At 44.7% G+C, this 20,346-nt stretch overlaps 1 protein-coding gene across 4 annotated transcripts; it reads left to right on the forward strand.

Annotated features, from left to right (window-relative positions):
- Positions 1–455: 455 nt before the first annotated feature.
- On the forward strand, positions 456–17,215 carry trip10a (thyroid hormone receptor interactor 10a). 4 transcript variants are annotated; one of them, XM_028986572.1, is made up of 15 exons: positions 456–709; positions 5,751–5,866; positions 6,392–6,448; positions 6,844–6,991; positions 8,301–8,363; positions 9,725–9,829; positions 9,962–10,090; positions 10,392–10,538; positions 10,663–10,851; positions 13,053–13,217; positions 14,086–14,195; positions 14,350–14,482; positions 14,837–14,925; positions 15,004–15,176; positions 15,461–17,215. In XM_028986572.1, the coding sequence occupies exons 1-15, from the start codon at positions 686–688 to the stop codon at positions 15,610–15,612; spliced, it is 1,800 nt and encodes a 599-aa protein (XP_028842405.1). In that variant the 5' UTR covers positions 456–685; the 3' UTR covers positions 15,613–17,215. The 4 variants fall into 4 exon arrangements, with proteins under 4 accessions (XP_028842405.1, XP_028842406.1, XP_028842407.1 ...); XM_028986573.1 differs by having other exon boundaries at positions 15,043–15,176; XM_028986574.1 differs by lacking the exon at positions 13,053–13,217 and adding an exon at positions 13,469–13,492.
- The last annotated feature ends 3,131 nt before the right edge of the window (positions 17,216–20,346 follow it).

The raw sequence follows: 20,346 nt of genomic DNA on the forward strand, positions 1-20,346 counted from the left end.
CAAGTCAAAAGTGAAGCATGTGTGGTAGGGGTGTCGCTTTACTCTAATTATTGAGGCTATTAATTTATTCATGTACGACAGAAATCTCGTGCTGACAAACAGACGTTTTAACGCCGTGTTAGTGTTGCCAGATTTTGCAAAAGGAAGCGCGCAACTGGATTCCCACACAGCAGGCCAAATTTGGTGATTTGGGAGGTTCGGTACAATGACAGCATTGACACGCAAAGAGAGGCTGCAATCGCTTCGTTCAACTGTGGGTGGGGGGGGGTTAAAGCAAACGACATTTACTCTTAAATCGATATGCAGATCTCAGTCTTGCAACTTTCGACACAACTTTCGACACGGACGAACAGACTCCACCGAAAGCCCCTTCCCAAGGCCGCGTAGGACACGCGGATCTGGCAACACGCCGCAATTCAACCCGGCTCCTTTAAGAATTAGGATTTGGGAGTGACGCGGATGTGAGAGCTACTTGATCCCTCTTCCCTGCGCTGGAAGTGACTTTACGTTATTCTAACTAGCTAGCGGCGCCTGGAAAACCGCGGAATACCTGTCGGAGTGAACGTCAGGGGGGGGATTTGAGATTGTAAAAGTTTGTCCATGAAGTGGCGGGCCGAGCGCGGAGTTTCTGGGAGAACTTCTTTGTACGCTGGGATACTGTAACAAGGCGACCGCGGCTCTCAACATGGACTGGGGCACGGACCTGTGGGTGAGTTGGCCGCTTCAAACTTTTTTTTTTTTTTTTTTTCCATTTTATTGTATTAGATTTTCATCCTTACTTATATCCCTCTTGTCAGTGGAGCGGTCAGCGGCGTGAAAGTTTTTATTTATTTATTTATTTATTATCTAAAATGACTTTTGCATAATCAAATAATGCCGACATTGCCTCTATTTTTCCTTGCAAAGCATCCCCAACTCTTTTACTTTCCCTCCAACATGGCCTTTATCCTTCCTTCCGCCAATTCCTATGCAGCTTGTTCGTTTTTTTCTCCTCCTCTTTCTTCCCTGTGTTTTGTGTCCCTTAAGGCTACGGTGACTCTCACTCTCTGAACCTTGGCAATAATTTAACGATCGGCCCTGCAGGAGTCTTTTTAACTTGTGGAGCCGGAGCCGGGGCCGGGGTCGGGGTCAGTCCTCACCGGACCCTTATTATCGTCTCCAGCTGTCCACGTCCTGCTGAGGGAAAACCGCTTTCGCTCCTTCGCTTGTATATTATATGGTACGTAAGAGGTCCTGGTCGTGGCGTTTTAGTGGGATCCGGTCCACCAGAAGAGCTGCAGTTTGTCTGCCTGACCCGTCCACCCAGGGCGTTGCTGATGGACCGGCGCAGGGCTCTAGAAATAGGACATCCCGCCTCCCCTTCGCGATGGGACCCATCGCAGTGGCACACGGAGGACCGGCGGCCCCGATTCATTTCCAGGACGGCGCCTGGAAGGCTTCCTGCTCCCCTCTCTCCCTTTACAAAGCGCCAGGCCTGTTTATCCCATCATGCCCCTTCGTATGACCTGCTCCAGCTCGCCATGTTTGTGCTGCAGAAATAATTTAATATCAAAATATGTAATGAAAAGATGTCAGAGGGGTCGGTGACCTCGGGTGTTATTAGCAAAGTGGCGCAGTACATAAAAACCAACGTGACCCCCGGTCAGCACATTTCACCCCACGTTGCCGCTGTAGGGCTGTAGTGGATTCACAAATACGTTTCATGTGACTTTAGTTTAGTTTTTTTTTCCCTCTGACGATCAACAAGTTGCACCATTCATGTCCCAGGGTAGCTACAATTACGGCCATTGTTGTCGTCGTCACCGCCGCCGTGGTGAGCTCACGGTCACACACATGCATGTCCACGCACTGTGTTAACGGAGCATTACGAGGGTAAAAAAGAAAAAGGTTCTGACCTCGTTTCGCGGTCCCCCTCGGGCCTCTTTCCTCTGTCCCCTTTCCATCTTCTAAGCTGGAGCACCAGCCTAATTAGTTTTGCCCTAATTTACAACATCCACAGCTTCATGAATTCTGCGCTGCTGTTTTCTCGGCTCTTTCCACCCAGATAAATTATTATTAGTATTTTTTATTTTTTTTTTAAATCAGGCGGCCCACTCTGAGGTTGTATGTTTGCTAAGGTGGCAACAAGATGGATGGACTGCTTGCGCCTCCTGCTTTCGAAGTAAAGGAATGTTTGTGTGTGTGTGTGTGTGTGTGTGTGTGTGTCTAGGACGAGGCTTCACCCCGGCATCTGTTCCTTTTTGTGTTTTGCTGTTAATCCGGTGTCTTTTTCCGGATTCTCTCCGGTAAAGTGCGCTCCGGGCGTGGCTCCGTGTGAGCGGCCCGGCCGGGTCTGCACGCCGAGCACCGCGAGGACCGTCCTGACGCGATGCCACCGTGACTTGTTTGTTTACTCTGGGCCGGGGGAGGGCGGCGGATGGGCAGAGCACGGGGTGGCGCTAAATAGGGAGAGCCCGCAGGGACACTTTCCTCAGCCTACATCGAGTTAATGAATGCGCAGGGCCGTGTGATGTAGACCCGCATGCCGGTCACACCTCGGTTTAATGGCTGCTGTTGCTGTGTTTTTGAATGGTTGTGTAGTGTAAGGGTTGTAAGTGGTGCTGATTTTGCTGATCAATTTGATCAATTTCATACTAATAATATATGGCTCGCACCTTTTGCAACCACCCAAAGAGAAGATGATTTAACATGTTTATAACTATGGAGGGTGTGTTCATTTGGATGTGATCAGCCAATAGCAATCTGTGATTGTGTTGATCTACTGGTTGTAATGTTTCATTCTGTTATGGACAACCAAGATATTTAAAGATGTTTTTGCAGAACACGAAAAGACTTGTTGATTTTCATAATATTTCATAATAAAATAGTTTTTAAGTATCAAATCCCTGTCCAGCTTCTCTTCTGGTGTGATCCTGCTTGACCAGTAAACAGGGTAAAACATGAATTTCCTACCAGAAATTTGCTCAATTTTTGTTTTTGCATTTATACAACCCATTATGTTAAGGGGTTTGTCAATTTATACAGGAAGTGTCATTAAAATCAGACTGCATTTTTTTATCTGGTGTCACACTCAAAATTAAAGTGTAAAAAGACACTACAGGCTGATGCAACTTGTCCTTAAAACAAGTCAAAATGAAGCTCAGTAGTGTGTTGTGGCCTCCACGTGCCTGACTATGCCTGATGAGGTAATGGATGGTCTCCTGAGGGATCTCCTCCCAGACCTGGACTAAAGCATCCGCCAACTCATGGACAGTCTGTGGTGCAACGTGGCAGTGGTGGATGGAGTGGGACATGTCCCAGATGTGCTGAATTGGATTCAGGTCTGTGGAAGTGTCTTGCAATAGGTGGATCCCAGGGTCTGGGGTCTGAGATACCTAATGGCACTCAGGCTAACTCTGGCGAGCAAATGGAGGGCTGTGTGGCCCCCCCAAAGAAATGCCACTGCACACCATTACTGACCCACTGCCAAACCGGCCATGCTGGAGGATGTAGCAGGCAGCAGAACGTTCTCCACGGCGTTTCCAGATTCCAGGCCCTCGTACCACCCTGATGGAGTTCTGACAGTTTGAGCAGACACATGCCCACTTGTGGCCTGCTGGAGGTCATTTTGCTGGGGTCTGGCAGTGCTCCTGCTGTTCCTCCTTGCACAAAGGTGGAGGTAGCAGTCCTACTGCTGGGTTGCTGCCCTCCTACAGCCTCCTATACGTCTCCTGATGTACTGGCCTGTCTCCTGGTAGCGCCTCCATGATCTGGACCCAGCAAACCTTCTTGCTCACATTGATGTGCCATCCTGGATGAGCTGCACTACCTGAGCCACTTGTGTGTGTTGTAGACTCCGTCTCATGCTACCTCTAGAGTGAAATCACCGCCAGCATTCAGAAGAGACCAAAACACCAGCCAGAAAGCATAGGAACTGAGAAGTGGTCTGTGGTCACCACCTGCAGAACCACGCCTTTATTGGGGATGTCTCGATGATTGCCTATAATTTCCATCTGTTGTCTATTCCACCTGCACAACAGCATGTAAAATTGATTGTCAATCAGTGTTGCTTCCTAAGTGGACAGTTTGACTTCACAGAAGAGTGATTGTCTTGGACTTACATTGTGTTGTTTAAGTGTTCCCCTTTTTTTTTTTTTCAAGCAGTGTATATAAAACTGGCATTTTTTTTTTAATTCAACCTCTGTTTTCAACAGAAATCACATTCTCTACTGTAGCCTGAAATTTAAAATGAAGTAATTTGATCAATTTCATACTAGATGAAAATAATGTGTTAAAGCAATAAAAAGCAACACCTTTTTACAACCACCCAAACAAAAGATGATTTAATATGCCACATGTTTATAACTATGGAGGGTGTGTTCATTTGGATGTGATCAGCCAATAGCAATCTGTGATTGGATTGATCTGCTGGTTGTAATCTTTCAATCTGTTATGGAAGATATTTTAATGTTTTAATATCATGGACTTTTTCATAATATTTCATAATAAAATTTAAATTTAAGTATTAAAAAGATCATTTTGGGCACTATTTTTGAACTAGTGCTAACTAGTGGATTCCTCCGGAACTGCTAAGCTTGTGGCTTATTCCCTAGTGTAAGGCTAAAGGCATCCTGTGGATATACATACATACCTACATACATACTGTATGTACATAATAAAGAAACATGATTTGTAAAGACACTCATGCATGTGACATTGACAACCTCAGGCTTTCGTAGCCCAGAATGACAATGGCGTGAGTGTGTGAGAGCTGGTGGCATGTAATTACATACAGACAAAAAGGCAGGATCTTTCTTGTTTTATCTGTTTATATAAATTCAGGGGAACTTTTTTTTTTTTTTCCCCTCCTTCTTACACTAGTGATCAACCCCCATGTTTAGAACGTGACACTAAAGTTCCAGCATAACAGTGAATTCTGTGAACATTGTTTTTATCATATGAGTGGCTGCCATGTCACTGGTCATGCTGCACCAACAATGCAGTTTTTTTTGCTTCATTAGATTAGAAATACAAGACATACTTTTTAAACTTTTTTTTTTATTAAGAGTGCAGAAGGTCACAGACATGGTGTAGCTTGTTTGCCGTGGATTCCTCCACTTCCCATCTTGCTTACTGTCAGGAGTTTTTTGGTGGTTTGAATAGCATGGTGGCCGGTAGACTTCCATCCTTCACACACAGGCATGCCACTGCTTGAAGTGGATGTCAAGATCACTGCCAAAAAAAGGAACAGAAAGAGGAGAGAGAGAGACGTCCCCGTTCTGCGTCTGGGAGGGTGCAAACTATTTGTTTTATTTTTAAATTCCTCCAGCCAGCTCAGCCCGACATTATTTTACTGTTGCATTTATCATTCATATTTGCTCCCTTCCAAAATATTTTAGCTTGACAGGAAGTGGGATAGGATACAGGAAATGGAGTCCTGTCATGGTCCGGGCTCCATGTGGAGGTCTGCTCCCCTCCCCGGGCCCCCTTTCCAGCCTGATTTATGGCAATGAGGAAGCTGTCCAACAGATAACATGGTTTGGGGGTCATGGGTTGTGAATGTGGAAAATTTTGGGAATGTCTGTCATGAGGCAGAAGTGGTAACTTTTGACGTGAGCAGACTATCACTTTCCTGCTCCAGGCTGGAACTCGTCCTTGGTGCCCATCCTCAGAGGTCAAAGGTGCTGAAGCTTCCTTGTTTACATTAGCGTCAGAGCAAGACGGATGGCTCCCTCCATCTTGTTTCTAATGCTCTGTCCAATGTCCCGCAGGACCAGTACGATGTCATCGAGAAGCACACGCAGTCCGGCCTGGACCTGATGGAGAAGTATGTGAAGTTTGTGAAGGAGCGCACTGAGATCGAGATGAACTACGCCAAGCAGCTGAGGTAGGCCCCGCCCCCCACGCGGCTTCCTTAATGACCGGCTTCTGCTGAGTTTGCGCGAGTTGGACCGCCTGCAGCATCTGCTGCACGTCTGCGCAGAAACGTGGCGGCTCGTGAAAACCAGCGTCTGGTCTCATGACTTTTTTTTCTGGGGCAGAGATGTACTTGCCGGCTGCCTGGAGCTCCTGCCCAGACGTCTTCCAGACAGGGCTCCCATTCTCAGGCGGGGGCTCCCCTCCCTCCCTCCCTCATCTTCGTCCTCTTCTTCTCTCTCTCACTCTCAACACACTGAATCTTCCTGCTTTCTTTGAGAGTGGAGGAAGTGGGAGCAGACTGGCATATGACTGGCAGGATGTGGTGTGTGAGAGGAAAAATGAGCAATGAAAGTTTAAATGTGAACTTTTCTGGCATTCTCTTCATTCTCGTCTCTCAGTTCTGGGGGGGGTGTATGGATGTCCTCTTTTTGTGGAAGAATATATACAATTCTCTTGCTGTCCTTAGTGACCTTCCTTCTTTCTTTCCCCCCAGAAATCTCACCAAGAAATATAGTCCCAAAAGAGGCAGCAAGGAAGAACAGGAATGCAGGTACTTTCATGACACTATTTATGCTAGCATGAGGCTGCAGTTATATGCTAATGACCTGTTAGGGTCATGTCCCGCCCCTTACAAAAGCTCCAATCATGGCCATGCTGACACGTGGCCGTTGCTGTCACTGAAAGAAGCGTAGGTCTGACTGAAAAATGACCTAATCCACACCGTGTGGCAATGCAAACGATGCCAAATATACTTCCCTGGGGCAGCAGGAATAAGGAAGTTATGGATGGAAATCAGAGGATGGAACCAGCTTGTCTCTAAAACAAAAAAAAAAAAAAAAAGTAGTTTCCTTCTTGCTTTGTGTGTGTTTTTTTTTTTCCTCTCGTATTAACTCGTTTGGTGGCCTTTTTAACACTCACTCTGGTTCTGCCTACGTTCCCTCTCAGATTCACCAACCACCAGTCCTTCTTCGACATCCTGAATGAGATGAATGACTACGCAGGCCAGAGGGAGCTGGTTGCAGAGAACATGATGATGAACATCTGCATTGAGCTCACAAAGTACCTGCAGGAACTGAAACAAGAGCGCAAGATGGTGAGATGGAAGGAGGCTGACGGCTATTAAATCATAGTGCGCAGGATACATATAAGTGGCAGGGTGGTAACCGAAACATTTTAAAAATACAAGTGGGGTGGAAGGAGGAGGACCATGAGGAGGGTTACAGGAAAGAAGAATCTCCTGTTGTGGCTGAGAGTCAGGGTCTCGTGGGGGTTCATTGTTGTCAAACTGGGCTGGATTGCGTAAGCCAATCCCACTGGTATGTAGAGCGTCTCTGAGAAAACACCCCTCCCCTGGATATAAAAAGGTTACTTGGCGTCTGAGTCTTCTCAGTGTAGTTTTCAGGACGACATGGACTAATCTACTTGGGGGCTGGGAGGGAGTCTTTAGGGCAACTTTTTATTGTTTCTCAGGAAAAAAATAAAGCATTTTTAAAAAATGTTAACAGAAACCAATTAAAAACCACCGTGGTGGCTCTACCGTTGAGTTGGTCGATTTGTTCCAAACTAAATTCAAAGCTCGCTCTTTGTGGGACACAGGCAATCTTTGGCACTGTGATTCATTCAGTGCTGGCAAGGAAGGAAAAGTAGATACATGAATTTCATTTTGCAGATTTATTTTTTCACAGTAAGCATGAAGAGGCACAGAAAACATTCTCCATGTAAAAGTAAATCCATTTATTTATGTGTTTAATTATCATTTACCCAACCTGGACCATTTGGTATAATGGCATGCTTCACTGAAATAAGATGATGCCTCTGAAATGCATTCATACATTCTGAAAAAGCTGGATTCCCACAGAGTGTTGTGCCAGCACCCCTGTCATCAGAAGCGTCTTTTATATCCGTGAGGTATGCCAGCCGAACCGAGAAAAACTCTGCGATGTCTGCCAGTTCAGAATGGGCTTTCTGTCTACCATAAAAATAAGTGGGACATGTTTGCTTCAGTTAAATCCAGCTGTCAAGTAGTCTATATACCTTCTCGCAGGTAATTTAGAGACATGGAAAGTCAATGCATTATGCCTTTGTTGCATTATGCCTTTGTTTTTTTATATTAAAACAAGATGTACATATTATTATTGGCAACACCAATTTTTTCATGCAAAATGGAACATCTCTTATTTGTAAGCTGTTTGATTGTCATCTGTTGTGTCTGCATTGACCACACCTCTTGACCACACCTGGGCTCTCCAAGGTTTGCTTTGCAAGGCCTATGTGATCAGACGTGACTACAGTTCGCCTTTAAAATGTTCCGACGGCTCCTTTTTATGTCTTGTTCGATCCAGTGATTTTTTACTTATTTATTTCCCCTCTCCATCTCCTTCCCCCTTTCTGTTACTTTACAGCATCTCTCCGAGGCCAAGAAAGCCCAGCAGTCCCTGGAGAGCACCTACAAGCAGCTGGACAGTGTAAGTGGGAGTGAATGTGAAGGGTCCGCTGCTCTCTCGCTTCAGTGAAACGGAGCCGGCGCTCTGTCTTCGGCCGCGCCGGGCGCCTTTGTTGCATAAGTGTTGACTGGGGAAAGGAAAGTTGGCTTTTGCCAGCGTCTGGGTCTGCATCGTCTGGGGGTGCGTTTGTTTTGGTCTATTGTTCCTATTGTTCCTCTGCTGTTTGATGTGTGCTTTCCCGCCGCTGGTTTATTCAGGTGTTGTTCATTTAGCAGAAACAAACAAGCAGATCGGTGGAAGATTCGCCGCCGGCTGGATGAAAGCTCGGTGAAAATAATTGGCATAATAGCAGGTCTCAGGGGGATGAGGTTTAAATACTGTGTACACGCTTTGTTTCAGTAAACTGTATCTGAGAAACATCAGTGGAAAACGTCCCATCTTTTTGGATAGTTTATTAGGTACACTCATCAATACATTGTACATCGTAAGTTATGATGTAGCAGAACACATGTAAGTGATAAGTGATAAGTGTTCATATCACTGTATTACGTCCACATTAGAATGCCAATGTTGAGAATATAATTCAGACGCCTTTATCCAGAGCGACTTACAATCAGTAATTACAGAGACAACTTAGGGTTAAGTGTCTTGCTCAGGGACACAATGGTAGTAAGTGGGATTTGAACCTGGGTCTTCTGGTTCATAGGCGAGTGTGTCACCCACTAGGCTACTACCAGCCCCCCTACTACCACCCTATCTGAACCATGAGCATGACATTGCTGCTGTTGCTGATGTGCCAGTTAGTAACTTGGACAAATCAGTTGGTAAAATGTACATGTCATGTATTTTGACTTCAACTTCTATCTGGTGTAATTAGTCATGAATGAATATTTGAAGGAGATGTGACCACCTCCAAGGGTGTGTTTCTGCTTCACATGCTCAAATGCGGATGTTAACAATTTATGTGACCTGCTGATAGTCACCAACCCAAAGGATTGTAAAAGCAAAATAAACACACAATGACCCATTGCAGCTTTTTTAATGCATGAGTTTATGCATTTATGGCAACTGCGTCATTTTCAAAGTATTTTGCCCAATCCTCATATAGTTTCTGCTGATCATTAATGATCACTATTTACCAGTCCAATCACAGGACAATGACTTTGGTGGTCATAGGATGTTTGGACTGTATTATGATTCTGACACACTGAATACTGTGGAAATCGTGCGGTCACAAACTGATTAAGGGTTGCAGGAGATGCACCAAACTGAACTTGCCTGCCTCTAGCTGCATTCATACAATGTGGAACTGAATGGTTGGTGTGTCTTATAAAGTCAGAAGCTGTGCTTGGCTGATTTGTAGTGTCTGTGCCTTTTGGCAGAGTAAGAAGCGCTTCGAGAGGGAGTGGAGGGAAGCCGAGAAAGCTGCTCAATACGCCGAGAAAACAGACCAAGACATCAACGCTACAAAGGCTGATGTCGAAAAGGTGCGTGCGCTTATACGTATGCAAATCACCTTCCTGGTCACTGTCCTTCCTGTTTGCATCCTCTGTCATTTTCACTAGCAAAAATACAATACAAAGCTTGTGTGTGTGTGTGTGTGTGTGTGTGTGTTTCAGGCAAAACAGCAGGCACACGTGCGCTCCCACGTAGCCGAGGAGTGCAAGAACGATTACGCCGCCCAGCTGCAGAAGTACAACAAAGAGCAGAGCCAGTTCTACTTCAGCGACATGCCGCTCATCTTCAACGTACAATGCATTTGTGCTCATTTTTACACATTTTCAAGCCACGAGGGTCGATGGAGTTACTTTTTTAGGCGAGCGGTGGGAAATTCTCAGGGCAGGCGAAGCATGAGAAAGGGCGAAGCAGAATGACCAAAGTACTCTTTCTGTCCACTGTTGGACCATTAGACAGTCGAATCTCACAAACTGACCTCTAATGTCAGCAAAAAAAAAAACCAATTATTTAACCAGTTATCAATAAGCTCATGCGGCCCTTGACCACAGCAGCTGTGATGTCACACACTGCATGGGTTCTTTGTGTTCATAGAAGCTGCAGGACCTGGATGAGAGGCGCATACAGAAGCTGGCATGTGGCTACGTCCTCTTTGCGGACATTGAGAAACATGTTGTGCCCATTATTGGCAAGTGCTTGGATGGCATCTCCAGGGCAGGCGTCAGTGTCAAAGAGCGGAACGTGAGTCAGCCTCACTTTAATTTGGAAGCATAATCAGCATACTGGAACTGTGGCTGAGGTGACTCCATTTGTGTGTGTGTGTGTGTGTGTGTGTGTGTGTGTGTGTGTCTGCATGTGTTTTTAGGACTCCATGGCTGTCATAGAGCAGCACAAATCTGGCTTTGATCGGCCCAGTGACCTGGAGTTTGAGGACTACAGCCAGGGCATCAACCGTGCCTCCTCCGACACGAGCCTGGGCACGCCAAAGGGACCCCTAGATCTGCTGGGAAAAAATAAGAGCAAGCCATTCTGGCTTTTTAGCAAGAAGAGCAAGGTATGGTGACCCAAAAAGGGACACCAATTACCAAAGATTAGCAATAGGACTCGTTTTGCCATTTAATATTTTTTTATTAATATTATTCTTAAAATGAAGTGGTTGTTCTACAAGTGTGCATCAAGCCCTGAAACCAAATGAAAAATGTCATTAATTGCAAAATGTTGTTCTTTTCAAACGACCACACCCATACCAGTCTGACATTCTATGATGCTGAACGGTTTCTGCACCTCGAGAGCATCATGGGAAGATCACGCCGCAAGGGAGTGTGATTATTTGATCAGGGTAATTAGGCGAAGCATTTCGGCAGCTGGTACAGGGTGGCTCGCAGCAGGACTCTAGTTTAGATTAAGATCGTCTCAGAGCGGAGTTGTCAGGACATCCAAAGGGAGTGGCCCGTCACCCTTCTACCACGCATTCCGCGCTGCATGATACTGAATCTCTATTTCCTGCACACGTGTGTACGGATATGCGGGCACATGAATACACACATGCTTGTAATAACACCTCAGCGCAAACACACGCATGTTTACGCACAATGTATTGCACATGAGCACATACACAAGGCCACAGCGTACCTTAGTTTTTTCCTGGAACCAGATGTTTGCATGACTCTTTCTGGCTGCGAGCGGTGAGGGAAAAAAAAAAAAAAAAAAAAGCACTCCCCCAATCCGCCACCCCCGCAGCGTGTGACCGGGGGCCAGCCTGCAGTGTTCTGCTGTGTACAAGCACTGATTCCCCTGCCACAGGCCTCGCACTGACACACTACGGCTATTATCCGCCCAATAATCTCTTTCTCAGTCATATCACAACGGAATGTAGAGCGAGTGGCATCTGGGTGAACGGTTTAACTAAAAGCAAAGGGGCTCAAGTTAATTAGTTTGTTGTTTGGTCTATAACCCTGCACTTCTAGTCCAGTAGGGGGCACTGCCAGATATTTAGAACCCCCCCCCTTCACAAAAAAAAAAAAAAAAAAAAAAAAAGCTGGTTCTCCTGAGTGGACCCACAATGATGAATCAGAAACGCGCTTGTGAATTCGCACTAACCAAATCATGCCCCTTCCCAGCTTCCCCTGCTCTGTCTTTTCCTAAACAAACACTCCTTCCTCTCCTCGCTTGCGCTTCCACCCTGCATGCTTATTGGCCATAAGCCCTGTGTTCCTGTCTTGTGACATTACTCAGTGTCCCGTCTGCGTGAAGCACTGCTCTGTGTCTGCGCTCATCCTTTATTTTTAACAGTCGGAGGGGGACCGAGCAGGACTTCTGATTTAGCCGGACAACTAAACATTGTCCAGCAGAAGTTCTGCAGAATACTGCTCACCACCGCGATCCCACGCGTGTAGCATTAGCTTTCCAGTCAGCCCGAGACTTTTCCCCGCCCGTCTCTCCCACTCTCACACCCCCCTCCCAGGCAGGCAGCAGAGTCAAAAGCCTTCCCTTCATTCACCTCCCACTTATCCCAGCACAACGGAGCCGTGCTGATGCTCAGGGCCACGAGGAGTGCGGGCGCTGTAATGAACCGGCCCCGAGGGGACGTTTTCTGCAAGACAATTAGCTGCACGCCCTTTAAAACATGCATCATTAATATTATTTGAGTACTTCGCTCTAGTGTCAGTTGAGACCAGTTACTTTGCACTCTGTGCCATTACTGGCCATGACCGATACCCTCATTGTGAAGCTGGGCATTAGGCTCAGTCGGAGGGCAAAGTGGGGCTTTGTTGAAAAGAAACTGAACTTTTTTTTTTTGTGGGCTGAATTCCTTGGTTCAAATCTTTGATATAATGCTGCTCTTGAACTGAGTTGAGAAAAGTTCACTCAGGTTAGACGGAGTGGCGTTTCACCATGGCGATGGCTCTGACAAAGCCACACTTTCTCCTCCGTGTTCCATCGCTGATGTTGGGTTTGTGGTTCTGGGGCGTTGTTGTTGTGTCTGGTTTTTTTTTTTGAGGTTGGCCCAGTGTTCTTGCTTTCTGTGATGTGCTTAAGGTGTTGATGGTATCTCACACTTTTCCCTGTCATTTGTATTTGTGTAAGTGTTGTCTTTTTTTTTTTTCTTTTCAATTTTAATTATTTTTAAATATATATGTCTATATTTTTTAAATCCCTTTTTCTTCCTGTCTATCCTGTTTTCTGCACATGTGGGTCCTTGCATCGTCCAACCCTCCTCAACCCGGTCTTTTTCCTCCCAAACCCCAATCCCAGCTCTCCTCATCCCCACTCACTCCTTTTTCCACACCCCCCGCCCCTTCGCCTGCTAATGGACCCCCTTCCCCCAAGTTTGGCCGGGACCCTCTGTCGTACTGTTTGAAGGAGATCAATAAGACAGTCAAACCCAGAATCTCTTCCTTCCGGACCCTCAGGAGAACGGTGAGTCCCAGAACTCAACGTTCAAGGCTCCTTGTGTCGTGTCCATTTAGATGCCATGTCAGTGTTTGGACCTCAGGGCAAGCCTGAAGGGAAAACCTGTGCCCCTGTTGGGGCGCGTATGTTCACCACAGTAAAACCTGCATCATCTTATCGACTTACCAGCACCACACCCATGTGCACACATGGAACTTAATCCTACAGGCTGTTAGATGTTTCTTTTTATGGAGCTCTATTTTTTTTTTTTTTCTCAGATATTTACTCCAGAGAAGACCACGGTAATAATTCTCAAAGGCAGTGTGGGGTTGTGTGAGGGTATCACTACTTTTTTTTTTTTTTTTTTTTTTGGGGATTTAGGGAAATGTTCCGCTGCACACTGAAGCAGACATTTCAGTACTGTTGAGGATTGACTGTGTGCCAAATGTGCATAACAATGAATGTTCACACAATTTGTGAAGGTAACCTGCCTGGGGGAGGATGAATTCCACATCCGGGCGCAAATGTGGAGCAAATGATTGCTCTTTTACTTGGATCCACACACTGAGGAATAGCAGGTTTTCCACACAAAAAAAGTGTGTGTGTGCTGTTTGCAAATATGAACAACAGTAATGAAAATGATTTTTTCTCTTTTTTTTTTTTTTTGTCTTTTGTGTCATTGGTTGTGGGTGCCACACATTAACACACTCCAATGTAGTGGAAATCTGAATCTTTTATGCTGTATGTAGACATAATTCTACAGAAAATGGTTAAGAAGAGCGTGTTAATCTGTGCTTAATCTTTTTCTTTTCACCTCTTTTTGAAGCTGTGGTGAGGAAGACGTGGTTTTTTATTTTTACCATGGGAATAATTAGCTGCACTTGCATGTTCCCAGCCCCCTGTGACTGAGGACTTTGCCCACCTACCACCGGAGCAGCGGCGAAAGAGGTTGCAGCAGAAGATTGATGAACTTGGCAAAGAGCTGCAGAAAGAGATGGATCAAAGGTAAACGCCGCCATTTCTGTGGCAACTGTCACTGTGGCAACTTGACTCGCTGCCTCCCTTCGGATCATAGGATTTGAGCTTTGTTTACTAAGCCCTTCAGGTCACCGGGTAACCTGGGCCTTAACAGTAAGCTCCTCTTCCTCTCATTTGTTAGCGAGGGTCTGGGGAAGATGAAGGACGTGTATGAGAAGAATCCTCAGATGGGCGACCCCGCGTGTCTCTCACCCCAGATCAACCAGACTGCTCAGAACATTGAGCGGCTGCGTGGCGAGCTGAATAAGTATGAGGTATGGAGCGCCCCCTTGTGCTTGACCATTGTAACTAAATGCATGTGCTGTCTGCTGGTTTGTTAGCTTTTAAATGAATCTCCCTAGCCCAGCGTTCGCTGACCCTGATCCTGGAGGGCATCAGTCTTGCACAGTTTAGATCCTTCCATGGTCCAAAAACCTTGTTTAAGCTGGATGGTAAAGAAGTTGAATCTGCTGTGCTAAATAAGGGTAACCCAAAAAATGGTTAGATATGTCTTCAAGGACCAGGCTTTGTGACCCCTGCTCTTGGCAACGCTATGAAGAGGGAAGTCTCCTATAGTTTCCTATAGTACCATTGAACTTTTTATTAAAAAATGTAAAATTACATTGCAGTCTTGGCTGGCAGAAGCAGGGGGTAGAGGTGACACCTTACGCTATTCAACACACTCCTTTGACAACAATGGCGCTCACGAGCCATACAGGTGAGTTTGCGTGTTTGTGTATGGAAATATTCCATCGCCGTTGTATTAACAGCAACTAATGTCCGTGTCCTTGTATAGAAGTAGAAATAGGAGCAGAAATAGTGTATATGTTTCTAGCCCCGATGGAGCGCATTCAGACGAGGGCACCCCAGACACCTCGCAGGCGATCTACGCAGAATTTGACGATGACTTCGAAGACGAAGAGCTTGCTGCCCCCATTGGTCACTGTACAGCACTCTATAACTTTCCAGGTACTTGGAGGAATGAAAAATGTACTGTTCCAGACTACACACAGTCTTAGCTATGGCACACATTCCATTGTTGGCCACATATTATTTGTGTGGTATATTTCTGCCCACTAAATTATGAAAATCTGACCATGACTGTGCTTTAATTTCCTACAGCCATTCATGTTCTGTGTGAATAAAAGCATGCTATAAATGTCATATTAACTACCCTGCTAGACAATGCATATTGTCTAAGAAAATGTCACAGAATGTGTAATGGGCTTATGCCTTTGTCCCTATTCCCCCAGGGTCCAGTGAGGGCACCATATCCATGCAGGAAGGGGAGGTGTTAGCTGTGGTGGAGGAGGACAAGGGGGACGGCTGGACTCGTGTTCGAAGGGCAAATGGAGATGAGGGCTACATCCCCACTTCATATGCCTCCATGACTCTGAATAAATGACTGAATACGTGACTCAAGGAACTGCATCAGTGACCTGCCTGTCGAGACCAAAGGTCGCACAGGCTCAATATGCGCTTAGTGCTGCTTTTTGCTCAGCCACCCTCTGGGGTCCAATCAGAGAAATGACAAAGCAGCAGTGGGCGGTGGACCAGCGGCTTACCCAGTGGGAGATGAAGGCCTTCAGAGATTTACGCAGAACTCCATTTGGGGAGTGGCGGCGTCATTCTTTCTCATGCTGGGCTACAATGCTCTTTTTCTGTCCATGACTGATCGAACATGCACGAAGATGCAACATGCCAGTCATGAAAATATGACTATTGCACCTGTTATGAGGAACTCAGGCAGGAGGTTTTGCACATTGGGGGACTGAAACATTGGTGAACTAAACAACAGCTTTACACAATGCTTTACAGAAATTCCCAGGCCTCTGTCTTGTGTCCATGCTACATTTTTAGCCTGTGCAGAATGCTGCAATTACTACACTGACCTATTTTTGTAAGCCAGTTAGCACCAACCAAGCAAACATTTGCATTTAGAGCACCACTCTCTACACATGCCTCTGTGTGCATTTACACTTGTGTTTTGCATGATGTGAAATATTTTGAGGATTTCTGAATTTTGGCATGTAACATGTTTGCAAAGCCAAAGACTTAAAATTATGATATACTATGTTGATTCTCTTAATGCCAGAGAGATGGCATTCTCACCATACACATTAACAGCCATCCAGCAAAACTCAATCACAGCCAAATCATCTTAGCACATTGCAAAATAAAAAAAAAAGTGGTATTCAGTCAGATTACGTTTACTGTGCTTAGTGCAACATGTATAAATTTTTGTAAGAAGAGTAAAAAAAAACATTATTCATTAAGTTTAGTTTCTATAATTTAGATTATAAACAGTAAGCGTTGTGCTGGTGAGGCATGTAACAATTCTCCAGTGCAATCACACGCTTACCCACTGGTTTCTGTTGCAACGTTAAGACTTATCATAATTAAAAAAATTAAAAAATTAAAAAAAAGGATAATATATTTTTAGCTATCACAGCACCACTATTTCAACTAGTTATATTATAATTATTTGGTCAACTCGAATCCAGCTTTTGAATCTCTGGGGAAGGAAGTTGCTCATGCCATGAATGGTTATACATTTGTGAGTCAGACAGGTTTCGTGCTTCATGTGAATCTGTCTCATGTCCAGGTGCCTTTTTAGAACACAGCAATGTGTCTATAATCCAAATTCTACACATAACCATCTGCTTTTTCTGCCAGGTTCACAAATGTACATTTTTCCAACTATAAACAGTGTTGTATGTGTAAAATCTAAAGTTGAGAAATGTGCATGTGGAATGTGTTTAAAACACAAATTTTACTGTCACATCATCAAAAGTTTTTGTGCAAAGGTTCTCAATTCAACAATTGTGTTTCAAAAGAAATATGCAAGTATGGTGTGTGGTAAGTATGAAATATAACCTTTCCACCTTTCGTAACATGAGGCAGGTTCTTTCTATTATACAAAATTATATTTTTCTATTGAGTAGTAAAAACCGGTAAAAAAAAAAAAGCACTGCTTTACCATGTAGTTCCACCTGATGCTGCAGGTGGCGCTGTTGTGTCACTTATCCATTCGGGCATGTACCTTCTTTTTAATGTGCCGCATTTATGGCAGGTTTTTTTTAGCTACATGTGGAGTGCTCGAGAACAGGGTTTCTGGTCAACCTCCGGCTGAAAAAAAAGTCCCTGAACCCGCTCGCACGCCTTTTAATGGTTTATACCGATTAGCACCAACGCTATCCTGAAGGAGCCATGATTTCAGCCTTATTAATTCCATTCTTTTGCATGCGTCGCAGATCTTCTCCAAGAAACATTAAAGGTCAGTTTTCTCATAACGCGTCTTGTATTTGAACCTGTTTGCCAGAGTGGAGGGCACTGAACAGATAAGCAGGCCAGACTCCAACCACGTCGCATCCTGACAGGAAGACATGTTCCCGCCAACGCCGTCCTCACCTGTTAGAACTATTAGAAATGTCTCTCTGGGCTGTTGCCGCTTAAATAATGTGTCCATACTATGAACCAGAAGGCCACAAAGTCACAGGTTCGAATCCCACTTACCATCACATGTGATGCACAGCACACGATGCACACAGTAAAATTTGTCCTCTGCATTTAACCCATCACCCTTAGTGAGCAGTGGGCAGCCATGACAGGCACCCACTGTGGGGACAGTGCTTTGCTCAGTGGCACCTCAGTGGCACCTTGGCGTGATTTGAACCAGCAACCTTCTGCTTACGGGGCCACTTCCTTAACGCCTAGGCCACCACTGCCCCTGTGTCCCTGAGTCTGACTCAGGTCCATAAATGTGATTGGATGGCACCTTCCACAAGTGAGCACCGCTGCAGAACGGAATACTATTCATAATTTTTCATTAAGTTGATCGCATCTTACCTGAGGGAGAGAAAAAGGTGGTGAACACAGGTGAGTGACATAATATGACAATATACACCTATAACCCTACAAGGAGCATCTTTATCTGTGCATGCAATATTTTATACTTTTGTAGCTTTTAATAAAGGCCAAGTTCACTTAACCAAATGATCGCCAGTGGTCACAGATTTGAGCAAATGAACAGTAAAGCACATAAGAACATAAACCTTCTTGTATCAATTCCGGCATAACAAAAACAATGTCACTGTAACCAAGGGGTTCAAAGTAAAAGTTCAGACCATAGTCTGATGTTGGCTAAACTACAGTGTTAAAATTGGTCAAATCAATATCTTTCCTTCTCAAAACTGTCAGTTTATTGCTCTTTGAACAGTGTAATAAATCATAGCTCCAGAAACACAAGCACTTTGCATGTTATTTTATTATTATTATTATTATTATCATCCTGGCACATTATCCAAGACCACAAGGTACATGAATCATGAAATGTACTCACTGCACCAGTAGCTATGGCTGTCGTGTTATATGGTTATAATAACACTTGCCATGTTGGTGCCAAGTTACATCCTTACATGAAAATTAGAAGTGAAACACGTATTACTAGTAGTAGTAGAGTTCTTTTACGAACTTTTTTTACGAAACTGTAATGGCGATATTGTATTGCAGCTACTTCCTTTAACCACAGTTTGATGTATAACGTTCATTTCATTGTGCTCCAAAAATACCAAGTAATTATTGTAGTGCCTAGCAGGAAAGAGATAATTAAAGATTTAACACATGAGACACAATGAAGTCTGTGTTTGGGGACAGGAAACAGGATAAATCTGGTATGTTGAAGATACTTTACTGTCTGCATGTCACCAGTTCACTGCTGCAGAGCACGTGGGTGAAATTCTGACGTGCAAAGTCTACAATAGAAAAGTCATGCAATAGAAATAGAGAACATTTTAATAACTATACATATGTACAGAAAATAGTGCAACAAATGCAGTAGTCTTATAGAAAACTAGACAAACTTTTAAAAACAATTTTGAACTAGTCAAATAGCAACTAAAATGTTTTTTTCAGATGAAGTCTCAGGGATCTGAGCACAGCGCTAAGTATTAAGCCCGGGGCTTCTTCGGTAGTGTAAGGTCAAAGGTGTCCTCAGGATTTACATAAGTAGCTGAAACAAGAAAGAACACGTTAGTCGTCTGTATCTGTATCTTGAAGATCTTTTTTTGGTGTGTAATTATTTTAGTTACTCAGAGCGAGGAATGCTCCAATCCAGCTTTCTCTGTTCCGATACGATACCAATAAAAATGACGGCGCCTAATTGACAGCTTTCACATGTGCAACTTCCTCATTTTGTATGATTTGCACCCACGCCTGTCAATACAATACAAGCATCTTTAAATTTTTTTTGCTTCTTTCTTGTTTTATCCATTTATTTATTTAAATCCAGAGGTTGCTTCTGACCTTGCACTAGTGCACACATAGTGCACAATGCAGCGCTTAGTGCCAGTTCCAAAATAGTGGTCTGAGATTTATGTGACCTACTTGACAAAGATAAGGAAAATGATTTATAAATAAATTGGATTTCAAAAGTATGCATATGCCTCATTTGCAAATGAGAGTTATGATAGAATAGACACAAAATTATTCTTAATGTTTGAGCTTATAAAGCTTATGAGATGTTTATTATTATGTACTGATCCTTGTGGGATGAGACGTGATGAATTCACCACCTTTACTGGCATGGTGAAGCATTTTTAATGTCCATAATGTCATCATCGTGGTGTGTTCTGAACGTACACAGCCCGGTGAAATTCCTCAGAGCACGAGCAGGATGGAGGAGAGGTAAATCAGAGTGAGCGCTTTGCCATTTGTCTCTTCCTCCTGTCTGCGTGCCTGCTGAAGGGGATGAATGGGCTTCCTTAAATAGCTCCGATTAATTACAGGTTTTAATTGCGAGTGTTTCGGTGGCATCATCCTCAGTTTCCTCCTCGTCAGTCACTCGGATGGGCGGAGCAAGAGTCGAGGGGACACCTGCAGGCTCTCGTCGACGTGTTGACGTGCGGCGTGGTTCCATTTTGCAGTCACCCCCCCCACCCCTACATTAACCCCGAGTGCTTTTCTCCGCCTCGGTCGGCTCATTAAACTCTGCCGTGCTGCACGTTTGTTGTCTGGAGACACATCGCAGTGTTTCGGTGCCGTTGCATCACCCCCCTCTGCGTCTCTCCTCGGCGATCCTGATTATCATCTGCTTTGTCGGCCCTGTTCCGGGTCCCTCTTTCTTCTTTTGCTCTGGTTT

The sequence above is a fragment of the Denticeps clupeoides genome, chromosome 7 (genome assembly GCF_900700375.1).
Source record: "Denticeps clupeoides chromosome 7, fDenClu1.1, whole genome shotgun sequence".
NCBI lineage: Eukaryota > Metazoa > Chordata > Actinopteri > Clupeiformes > Denticipitidae > Denticeps > Denticeps clupeoides.